We start from the raw sequence: 12,186 nt of genomic DNA on the forward strand, positions 1-12,186 counted from the left end.
AAAAAGAGGGGAGCCCCAACCTTGCTGAACCGCTGCCGCCACTGAGGAATAGAGGTAGGAGAACACCGGGAGGGCAAGGACACAAGGCTGAGCCCAGGTCCGATCCGAGCCTACTCCATGGCGGCTAGCACTCCAAGAGAGCAGGCTGGGGCCCAGAGGAAGGCAACGCGACAAAGGAGACCACAGAAGAGAAGATATTACTTCTTAATATATATATTTTAAATAATTTTAAAAAAAATCACTCCCCCCCTCTTTTCAAAAAAGAAAAAGAAAAAAGTCTCCTCGGATTCTTTGAAAAAAATCTGGTAACCTTAATCTACTTACTTGTTTCATTCATTGGGGCCTCCACTGATTTTAATTTGACTTTAAAACAAATTGTGGCGTTGATGAAGACCCGTTGCTTTTGCATGTCATTGTTTATCTTCTGGATATTAATTTTGCTGGGCGTGAATTCCATGGAAGCATTGACTTCAGCAACATCTCGAGACCTAAGACAGATGCCGTCCATGAAACACGAGCATAAGATTCCTCAGAAAAAGCATTTTCTAACTTTTTAATTTAAAAATGCTCTTTCTTCTTAGAGCCCCTCCTATTGGTGAATTTCAGTCCTCCTCCAGATTATAACAGATATGGACTCCCCAATTTTGTCCTTTTTAATGTGGACCCACTTTCGAAACTGTTCAGTATTTTAATATTGTTGAAAGAAATAATGGGCTGCATCCATCTAAGTTACAGAGTTGACCCATTGAAATTAATGGACCTAAGGTAGAGAGCAATCTTATGCATAAGAAGCTAGCATAAAGCAAGTTAGTGTAAATTAGCTGGCATAAAGTTATACTAAATCCAAACCTCATTCAACAGAGGGAAAACAAGCCTTTAGAACAGGCATAGGCAAACTCGGCCCTCCAGATGTTTTGGGACTACAATTCCCATCATCCCTGACCACTGGTCCTGTTAGCTAGGGATCATGGGAGTTGTAGTCCCAAAACATCTGGAGGGCCGAGTTTGCCTACGCCTGCTTTAGAATAGTGTTCTACGCCAGGTCATGTGACTAAGCAATATGGGCTTATGATCCAAGCTAAGTACAGTACCTCCCTCTCTGGTCCTGCCCTGCCACACACCCCTTTGGGAGGACTTTCACCAGCCTTGGCTCAGCCAGCTTCAGTTTGGGTGGCTGAGCCCTGGGCTGAGCTGGGCTGAGCAAATTATACTGCTGCATTTTTGGCTGAGCCAGAACTGCGGATGTTGGCTGAGATTGGCTGAGTTTGGAATCAGCTGACGGAGCCAGCAATCTGCTCAATCCTAATCTACTCATCCCAGTGGATCTTTGCCTTAGAAATTGCCCCCTTAGTCATGTTGCTCTAAGTAGGATTAACACTGAATGTAATGCAATGGGCTTGTCCTATATTTCTGCAGTTGTCCCCCAGCCCTTCCTTCATCTACCAATATGAACTAACAATAATTTTTTTTATACAGAATTAAACAAGCCCAAATTTCTCAGACAAGAGAGTCTCTGGAGCAAAACTGCTGGAGAATTTCACCTCTCCCTTCATAATACAGTGGTACCTCGGTTTAAGTACACAATTGGTTCTGGAAGTCTGTACTTAACCTGAAGCGTACTTAACCTGAAGCGGACTTTCCCATTGAAAAAAAAAATTCCTTCAGTAGCACCTTAAAGACCAACTAAGTTTATATTTTGGTATGAGCTTTCGTGTGCATGCACACTTCTTCAGATACATGCACACGAAAGCTCATACCAAAATATAAACTTAGTTGGTCTTTAAGGTGCTACTGAAGGAATTTTTTTTTTTTGCTTCGACTCAGACCAACACGGCTACCTACCTGTAACTTTCCCATTGAAAGTAATGGAAAGTGGATTAATCCATTGCAGACGGGTCCGCAGAGTACTTAAACTGAAAGTACTCAAACCGAAGCGTATTTAAACCGAGGTATGACTGTATTTGGCCTCTCGCTGCAGTTTTACCACCCAGAAATAGTGTAGATAATTTTGCCTCTGTCCTGGCCAATATGAATGATGTTTTGTGCTGTTTTGGCTAGACAAGGATCCACACACTTAAGGAACGAGATAACTAAAAGTCCCAGGTAACAATTGCTGACAAACTGAGCATTCTTTAAAGTGAAAGCTTTATCATAAATACCAGAAGAGGGCTGCTCCTCCAAGCCCTCCAATAGTGACATCTGTCAGTCCATCTCCATTCAAATCCATTTCACCGTGTATCGATTGGCCAAAAAATTTCATATTTTCCCCATCGCCACCTGATGCAATGCGCTGTGGAAAGCACAATGACTTTATTACAGTCAACAGGGAAATACAGTAGGCTTGACACTTCAAGATGGCAGTGTGGCTAGGGATACTTATTTATTTATTTACTTTTTTTTTGTTCAACACTCTCGGAGAATTAAATCCTTTCCAGTCTTTAAAAATGAATGAAACCAGACAGGCACCAAGTCCCAAAAATTAAAATTTTAAATTAAATTTTCGATTATAAATACCCAAATATTCACATTACAGGAAATATCTAAAATTTGGTTAATGCTGACATTCAGAGGTGAATCTAAGCCAAGTTCAGATTGATATTCATCAAAATGTGTCATTTGCTAACATATTAAATCAGGGGTCAGCAAACTTTTTAATTTTTCTTTTTAAATAAATGAATTCCTATGCCCCACAAATAACCCAGAGATGCATTTTAAATAAAAGGACACATTCTACTCATGTAAAAACATGCTGATTCCCGGACCGTCCGCGGGCCGGATTTAGAAGGCGATTGGGCCGCATCCAGCCCCTGGGCCTTAGTTTGGGGATCCCTGTATTAAATTAATCTAAACATAGAAAGTCAGTCCAGAGCAGGCATCCCCAAACTGCGGCCCTCCAGATGTTTTGGTCTACAACTCCCATGATCCCTAGCTAACAGGACCAGTGGTCAGGGAAGATGGGAATTGTAGTCCAAAAACATCTGGAGGGCCAAAGTTTGGGGGTGCCTGGTCCAGAGTGACTTTATAAACAAATCTATGAATTTTGCAAAATTGAGATCTACCAAGTTTCTAACAGTCCCCTATTTCACCTACCATCAACCCCCCCTATTGTATCTAGAGATACTCTTAATTTTCTTCCATACCTGGGCATATTCTTTCCTTATAGTGTTTCCGTTGCCATGGTAAACATACACAGCTCCTCTATGATCATCTTCAAGGGGGGCACCTATGACTATATCATTAAAACCATCAAGGTTGAGGTCCTTTACTGAAGCAATTGAAGTTCCAAAACGGGCCCCACAAGGTTCATTCTTGTTGTGATTTGTGCAGTCATTGTGCTTCAGTAGCGAGCAGCATGTTTGCTTTATAGGCTCAAGGGTCATCTGATGTTCAAATGTTTTCTGTGGAAAAAAATAACAATGGTTTTCTATATACTTTGGAACTTTTCCTGGTTGATGCTCTTCTAGTGCATCTCGCCCTTAATACTAGAAGTCCTTCTCATAATACTACAACTCGGAGTCATCTAATTTGGAAGATTCAGAACGGACCAGAGGAAGTTCTTCTTCCCACAGTGCAAGGTTAAACCATGGAACCTGATCAGTGGAAGTGAGGGAGATACAAAGAGGTTATAGATAATAGAATGGTGTGAAATAAGTATTGTTAGAAGCTAATGATAATTTAATTAAGAAGTAAGATATAGATAGAGTGTAAAAGGATAAGATGTAAAAGATAGAGAAATGAGGTAATATTAAAGTAATAATTAGAGTTTATATAAGATTTAGAGTTTACTAAGGATGATATGTAAAGAATCGCAGAAGGAGGTGGAATGAGGAAGTCAATAGATTAGAAATAAGGGTTATAAGTTAGAATTCTTGTTTTTGTATTTTTTGTGTTTTGTATTTTCTTTTTGTGTTTTTTATTTTTGTATGTTTTTGTTGTTTGAATTTTTTTTATCTAAATACATTTAAAAAACAACAACCATGGAACCTGTTTCCTACAAGATTGGCCCCCAGGGTTGGATGGCTGTAAATGAGGGTTAGATAAATTCATGCAGGATAAAGCTATCAATGACTACTAGCCACAATAGCAATGTTCAACTTCATACCACAAGTGGGGAGCACATCATTGCACCCACATTTGGCTTACAGGCTTCCCACAGGCATCCGGGTGCCAATGTGAGAAAAGGATGCTGGACATGCTAGAGTAATCAGACATGATGATGATGATGATGATGATAATAATAATAATAATAATAATAATAATAATAATAATAATAATAATAATAATAATTTCTTATTTATACCCCACCCATCTGGCTGGGTTTCCCCAGCCACTCTGGGCGGCTTCCAACAGAAAAATGAAATAAAATAATCTATTAAACATTAAAAGCCTCTCTAAACAGGGCTGCCTTCAGATGTCTTCTAAAAATCTGGTAGCTGTTTTTCTCTTTGACATCTGATGGGAGGGCATTCCACAGGGCGGGCACCACCACCGAGAAGGCCCTCTGCCTAGTTCCCTGCAACTTGGCTTCTCGCAACGAGGGAACCGCCAGAAGGCCCTTGGTACTAGACCTCAGTGTCCGGGCAGAACGATGGGGGTGGAGACGCTCCTTCAGGTATACTGGACCGATGCCATTTAGGGCTTTAAAGGTCAGCAGCAACACTTTGAACTGTGCTCGGAAACATACTGGGAGCCAACATAGATCTTTCAAGACCGGTGTTATGTGGTCTCGGCGGCCGCTCCCAGTCACCAGTCTAGCTGCCGCATTCTGGATTAGTTGTAGTTTCTGGGTCACCTTCAAAGGTAGCCCCACGTAGAGCGCATTGCAGTAGTCCAAGCGGGAGATAACTAGAGCATGCACCACTCTGGTGAGACAGTCTGCAGGCAGGTAGGGTCTCAGCCTGCTTACCAGATGAAATAAAGCCTTAATGGGTGTAAATCACCCCATGGATAAACTAATTGCAGGTGCAAGTTCAGCTAAGCCAGTTGCTATGGTAATGGAACAGGGCCCCAACTATATCTGTGATTAATGCACGTCAGCTCAATGGTGAGTCAGTCTGTGAGCCTGAAGTTAGTCTGTCTTTTGTTGGTAATACTTTCCCAGTGATATATCTTGAATTGCTGAACTCATTTAGTGCAACGGAGATGTTTTGTCCTTGTATCTATCTCTATATATCTGTATCAAAAGCTTACAAGCTATATATATCTACATTCAGAACTGTTTTACTGAGCCTTTTCTTCTGCAACAGTAAATTATCTGAACCTTTTGCTGCTTCTGACTGGTACTGGGAGCAACTATATGGGTATCTCACCTAAGATTTCTAACATGACAGGTCTTTGGCCTGATCTAGCTGGATTCTTCTTATGCTCTCGCTCTTTAAATCCCAACACAGTTCATTTATTCCTTACCTGGTTCAATGAATAAACATACACCTTGCCTTGTTCTTCTTTTTCGGTCCCCATGTACATAGGTGCTCCCACGAGAAGAAGGTCAGTAAATGTATCTTTGTCAATGTCAATGGTTGTGATAACACTTCCAAAATAGGAGCCAATCTGTAATTGTACAAAATAGGATCCCCTCATGTTTGTAATCCATATGCATTTTATTCTTATTTAATGTATAAACCACGTATCGTTAAAGATGCCAAAGCAGTGTGTTCAAAAATGAAGTGATACTCAGTACAAATAAAAGAAGGAGTGTGTTGTTGCTGGTTCTAGAAGTGGAGAGTGGAAACAGCGGCAGCTACTGACTTGTCTACCAGACCACAAAAAAGATAAGAGGGTTGCTGCAGTGTGGTCGGTTGTTGCTGAGCTAACCCTGGAGGCTCAATTCCTACAATTTGTAGGGGCTCTGCAGGTATGACCCCAAAGATCCTTCAATGATCTGTTGCTGAATTTATTATCTGAATACATGCCTGCATCTGATACTTGAAATAAACATTGTGTAGTCATACATTCAGCATTACTGATTTATAAGCGGCTCCAGACACAGGGTAGAATTGTTCAGAACTGAAGCAATGATTCATGCTCCATTGGTTTTCCTCTACTGTTCACACTTTGTTTCTGGCAATATTCAGTCTGGGACAAATATATAGCATTCTGAAGTATGTGAATTGCAATAACCCCACTTACTTGCTCCCCATTTAATCTTTGAATTATTTCTATATCTGCTCCTCTCATTCGATATATGATAACTTGACCAGTGTGATTATATCGAGGCTGGCCAGCAATGTACAGCACATCTCCAGGCACTGAAGCTGAATTTACTGTATAACCTAAAGTAAAGGATGGGAGAGACAACATTCATTCTCAGGATACTTTGATAATAACTACTTGTGCTTCTAAAAGAAGAAGAAGAAGAAAGCATGCATAAATAAATATATTTCAATAGGCCAATGCAGGGCAACCCTAACTAAGGGTATACAGCAGGTTGTCTAGCTGAGAGAAAAGAATGAACTGGAATACTGGAGTCACCTAAGTATGCTGCAAGAGGCTCGTTTCTTTCCGAAGACTTGTTATAAAATGTGTCGTTTCTTGGGATTTGAAAGGTATTGTCCTTTAGCATGACGACAGTTCCATTCCAGTCATATGCTCCAACCGCTCCAAGCATGATCCAATCCTTGCAGAGCAGGAGAAATCAATTAGTTACATAAACCATCTACTTTTAAACTATGGATCTCTACGACAACTCTCATTTTACATAACCATGGAAAAGAGGACGTGTCCTGGAAAAAGAGGATATATGGGAACCCTATGTGGGTGAACTCATAAGAATTATACGTACATATGCCCAGTGCTTTTTTTTTTTTAGGGGGTATTCTCTTTCCGTCTGAGGCTCAGGAAACACCGTGACAGGAAATGAGGTCACCATCAGGGGTAGCAACAGAACTGACAATTCACTGTGCTAGAGAAGAAACTAAAATATTTAAAATTTTAAGATTCTTCTCCTGTTAGCTTCACAAAATGTTTAGGGGTCTGTGTTCCCCTCTGTCCCCCCCCCCCGAAAAAAACACTGCACATGCCAGCTTGAGTTCCATGATGGTAGAAAGATGAGATATAAATTTCATTTATTTATTTATTCATTGTCAACTATATGTTGCCCTCATTTTCAAGGTGGCTAATTAATCTCTCATTCCACAATTCCCCCCCCCCCAATTAGCACTCATGTGGCAAAGCAACATAGGGGCAGGGCCGTGCCAGCTAGCTCCAGCCCTAACATTGCACATGCCAGCTTGCCCCATGCCTGGCACCTGCAGATTCAGCACAAACGTCTGCAGTGAGCAACATGTGCAACATGTACGTGCAAAATTGCCCATGCGACCTGGAACCCCATTTGCACAGGCTTCCAGGTTTCATGGGTGACTTTGCATGTACAGATGTATACAGGAAATCTACCCCACTGTAGATTGTCACACTAAGCCATTGTGGGTGGGACACATCAGTGCTTCCCTTCTTCTTGCTTGAGCATTAGTTTCAAATAGGGCTTGTGTCCCCACATCATCAGAAATGCAGTCTGTGCACACACCCAATGTTTTGCCATGTTCGTATAATATAATAATAATAATAATAATAATAATAATAATAATAATAATAACAATAACAATAACAATAATAATAATAATAATAATAATAATAATTTATTATTTGTACCCCGCCCATCCGGCTGGGTTTCCCTAGCCACTCTGTTCGGCTTCCAACAAAAAATTAAAATACATTAAAATGTCACACATTAAAAACGCCCCTGAACAGGGCTGCCTTCAGATGTCTCCTAAATTAAACAATTAAAGTAAGCAAAAATGGAGATGATTAAATGCCAATTAGTTGTGAAAGCAACATTTCCAGTGTTTAAAACATAGCATCCTTCCAATACTTAAAATACTTCCCATTAAAATGGCTGAGAGAGTAAATGTGTCTCAACCGGATTCCTAAAAGTTAAAAGACTGGGTGCCTGGCAACTCTCAAGTAAGCTGGAATAAGACATGGGCTAAGAGACATAATTTAAAAGGGGACCGAGGAGGAAGCATGTGACTTCCTTGGGAACAATCAGCAAATCACCAGGAAAACCCTTCTGCCAAATGTCCAAAACCATGACTAGGGGACCTGTGAACCTCCTTATGCTGTTTAATTATTTTGGGTAAAATTCAAGGTAGCACTGTGGCGGTCGTTCCGTCTGTGCAAGCATTGCAGCTTGCCAGATGGAACAATCATCTGTCTCCTACATGTGCAGTTCTGAGCCAATTATGGGGAGTGCATGGGAGGAGGAGAGTGGGGATGTGGGGATGAAGTGAGCCCCCCAAAGGGGGAAAAGTTGTCAAGTTCTACCATGCAGCAACGCAATGAGATGTGTCTGAATGGCGCAATGATACTGTTTGGAAGTGTTTAGAAATTGCATGGAGTTTGGAAGTAGGGAGGTATCATCAGTATTGTGGGTTAATGGTAATTTTTAAAAATAACACACACCTGGCCAAAGCATTACAGTGATCGTTCTGTTTGAGGATATTCGAGATCAAACCCCTTCCTTCTTAAGAACAATTTATTTTAAAGAATAGTGATAGCTATAGATGACTGGTTAGTTTACCTGGGAATAATGAGCACTGATTCCAGTTTGAGACATTTCCATTTCAAAAGAGGATGCCAGCTGGTCTTTCGTAGCTATAAAACAGGAAATGCTTATTGTTTCAACACAAATGGATCAAAATGCTGACTATAAATAATTCCAAACCAGAGGAAAGACTAGACCATTTATTAAGAGTTACCAGCACCTTAACTTGGACACTGAGAGAAACATTTCAAACAGATATATTTTATTAGAAGAAATGTCAAAAATCTATCCAGTTCTCTCAAGTAGCAAAATCCTGAATTCTTGAAGTATCAACCATCTGATGTCTTCAAATCCCTACCCAGCTCACTAGATGACTTTGAGCTAGTCATTACTTCTCAGACTAACCTACCTCACAGGGCTGCTGTGAAAATAAAATGTTGGAAGGTGTCTTGTCCAAGTCTGGTTTAAACATCGTCATTTAAGGGAGAGCATGATGATTAAACTCAGAACCATTGAGTAGGGTTTACTCAAAGTTAAACTTAATTGAATACAACTCAAACATTTTATGCAAATCTGTGTCCTGTCTTCCCCCTTTGGCAGGCACCCCCAAACTTCGGCCCTCTAGATGTTTTGGACTACAATTCCCACCATCCCTGACCACTGGTCCTGTTAGCTAGGGATCATGGGAGTTGTAGGCCAAAACATCTGGAGGGCCGCAGTTTGGGGATGCCTGCCCTTTGGTGAGGATGCACTGTTTTTGACAACTCACAAATGGCCTTCCTATTGCCAACTATTTCCCTTCTTTAAAAGCACCAAAGCTATTAATTTTCAAAAGTACAATCAGGGATAATAAGAAACAGATGTGTTCTCTGTTTCATTATCTTGCGGTTTGAAAGTTATTTTTATCAGGTCATCAAGTTGACTAACATCTCCAATTACATGTAGGACGAGAGGATAGGAATATCACGCAGCTGGATTTTTTTTGTAATTTTGTTTTTTTTTAACAGCAGACTATAAATGTTGAGAGTGAACACCGCATGTATTACCAGAATTATTATCTATGGATTGCACTACCAGGCAACTTAACCAGTTGTGGGCTGGAAGTTATGACATCAAAAGAAATCCAAGGGGAAGATTCACTCATAGGCATCGGTATAGTGAACTAAGGCAGTATCATTAAGTTGAGAGGAAGAATATAATGTTGAATCTAGCTATTTGTTAAAACCATTAATAGACTTCTTTCCAGTCAAGAAACTGAAAGTCATTTATAAAATTAAATGCAACACAAAAATGTTACAGTTTGCAATTTCTATGCCAGCTATTCATAGACTTGACAGGGGCTTCAAAGGACATCACCTGCCATAGGAATTCTACTAGTTCAGCAGCCTCTGTTTAACCTGCTGAAGAGGCTAGCCAAGGTTCTGCTGAAAATGCAGCTGTCCTCTTCAGCAGCATGAAGCACTGCTGTGGAAATGGCAACGAAATATCTGGCTGTATAGATTGTTTTCCATTTGCACATACAGATACACAGAGCTTGGTTGGAGTACAACCAATTTATAAGTGAGGAAATGAATACTTTTCACTAGCCAAGAATATATATATCCCCCTTAACTGAAACAAGCTGCAATGCTGAGAAGCCATTGTGCCCAAACATTGTTTCTGTACAAATCCAATCATTCTAATGAGGTTCCTAATTATTTGTTAGCAATGAAATGCTAATTTGTGTATTTTCATAAGTGAATTCCTATATTTAGGCTCTCTGTTGACACTGATGCAAATGTCACCCACAAGCAAGCCTATAATGATTATTCAGGAAAGACTGAGATTTTTAAATGTGAAGTATACACAGATGTTTTCCCTGCTAGGAAATATAATCATTTACAAATTACTTGTACTGTTGCCTAACATTTTAAAGCACCACTAGCACATTAAGCACTAGAAAGAACACAGAAGCAACACTGTTCCTGCCAAGATGGCTTAGAAAGCAACGAACAGATTAGAATAGAGGCATGCAAAAGATTAACAAGAACAGAAGTTTGACTGATATTTAACATGTCAGGACTTTAGGTCACAGCAGGCCCTGAATCTTGGTTCCAAAGGATATCTGTCAATAACTCAATGCTGTGATCATCTGGTGTTTCTGCAAATAATATTGTGTGCATATATAATATTTCTGCTGCCTTGTGAGATATTTTCAGGAGAAAAGCCAGAGTAGAGTCCCTAAGGCGATTGGATGACCCCTGTTCGCCTCCTTCTGGCAACTCCTGCAGCCAAGCTGGTGCCAAACGTATTGCTCTGCTTTCCTTTAGACCACATCAGCTAGGCCAAAAGGTCACCTGGGCAGCCCAGAGCCTCCATACACATTGACCAGGCTTGCATCCAGGGAGGCCACTTTGATGCTGCTATGCAGTGGTTTGACTTCACCCCTGGAGGCACACTCCATTGTCTTTCGAGACAGATGGATGCCAAAAATATGTAACAATACAAGCGTCTTTAGGGTAAAAGTGTCTGTAAGTATAATATGTAGATGTAGGTTGGGTGGGTGGGAGAGGGTATCTGGGAAAGTTGGAAGTGATTGGATAAGGGTTGGAAAGTTTGAACCCTGGTGGAAGACAGTTTAAGAGTCAGTTGAGTTTGGGAATGGGTAGTAGCTGGGAGAGGGTATCTGGGAAAGTTGGAAGTGATTGGATAAGGGTTGGAAAGTTTGAATCCTGGTGGGAGACAGTTTAAGAGTCAGTTGAGTTTGGGAATGGGTGGTAGCTGCAGTGAAAGCTGTAGGCAGAGAGAGCATTTGGATGGCAGGATTGGTTTGATACGTAGCACCAGCATTGTTATATCAGTCATTCCTAGGGACGCGGGTGGCGCTGTGGTTAAACCACAGAGCCTAGGGCTTGCTGATCAGAAGGTCGGCGGTTCAAATCCCCACAACGGGGTGAGCTCCCGTTCTTCGGTCCCTGCTCCTGCCCACCTAGCAGTTCGAAAGCACATCAAGTGCAAGTAGATAAATAGGTACTGCTCCAGCGGGAAGGTAAACAGCGTTTCCGTGCACTGCTCTGGTTCGCCAGAAGCGTCTTAGTCATGCTGGCCGCATGACCCCGAAGCTGTCTGTGGACAAACACTGGCTCCCTTGGCCTATAGAGCGCCACAACCCCAGAGTCATCCGCAACTGGACCTAATGATCAGGGGTACCTTTACCTTACCACATGTCTACGTCAAAAGTGGGAAATGTTCAGGTACTGTGGTGGCAGCAGTAACAGGTTTTATATCAGAGACCCAGCTTAAATCCGTACATCTTACAAAGAGTGAACAGGTGCGTCGGGGCGAGTCTGAGTAGTGCCAGGCACCACGTAGCCTTGTGGGCAAGGTTGGCATGACAAAAAGCACACACCCTCCACCTTTTCAGAGATTAGGGTCACTCCTGTATAACCAGGAGATGGAATTTGTACAACATGTTACAGTATATTGTTTTGCCCTTTTAATGCTGAAGCTCGTCATCAAATAATTTCCCCTTATTGTCCCAACTAGCAGGAAGGTCAGCTCAATGCTATGTTAAATATTTGCTGGGAAATAAAATCCCACGGGTGTTAGTAGCGACCAATTTTCTAGCAATGGTAGTGAGAACCTATTAACCATCTGAAGCTGGAATA

General features: G+C 41.2%; 1 protein-coding gene across 1 annotated transcript in view; it reads right to left on the reverse strand.

Annotated features, from left to right (window-relative positions):
* Window positions 1-12,186, reverse strand: part of ITGA1 (integrin subunit alpha 1) — a 70,348-nt gene that overhangs the window by 25,450 nt on the left and 32,712 nt on the right. Inside the window, exons 10-16 of the mRNA XM_035100484.3 lie at window positions 8,576-8,649; window positions 6,472-6,616; window positions 6,130-6,272; window positions 5,407-5,550; window positions 3,141-3,398; window positions 2,160-2,290; window positions 325-488 (exon numbers count right to left, since the gene is read on the reverse strand). Coding sequence (XP_034956375.3) covers window positions 325-488; window positions 2,160-2,290; window positions 3,141-3,398; window positions 5,407-5,550; window positions 6,130-6,272; window positions 6,472-6,616; window positions 8,576-8,649 — 1,059 coding nt within the window. The remainder of the gene's footprint in view (window positions 1-324; window positions 489-2,159; window positions 2,291-3,140; window positions 3,399-5,406; window positions 5,551-6,129; window positions 6,273-6,471; window positions 6,617-8,575; window positions 8,650-12,186) is intronic.

This window comes from Zootoca vivipara, chromosome 10 (assembly GCF_965207765.1).
Source record: "Zootoca vivipara chromosome 10, rZooViv2.hap1.1, whole genome shotgun sequence".
NCBI lineage: Eukaryota > Metazoa > Chordata > Lepidosauria > Squamata > Lacertidae > Zootoca > Zootoca vivipara.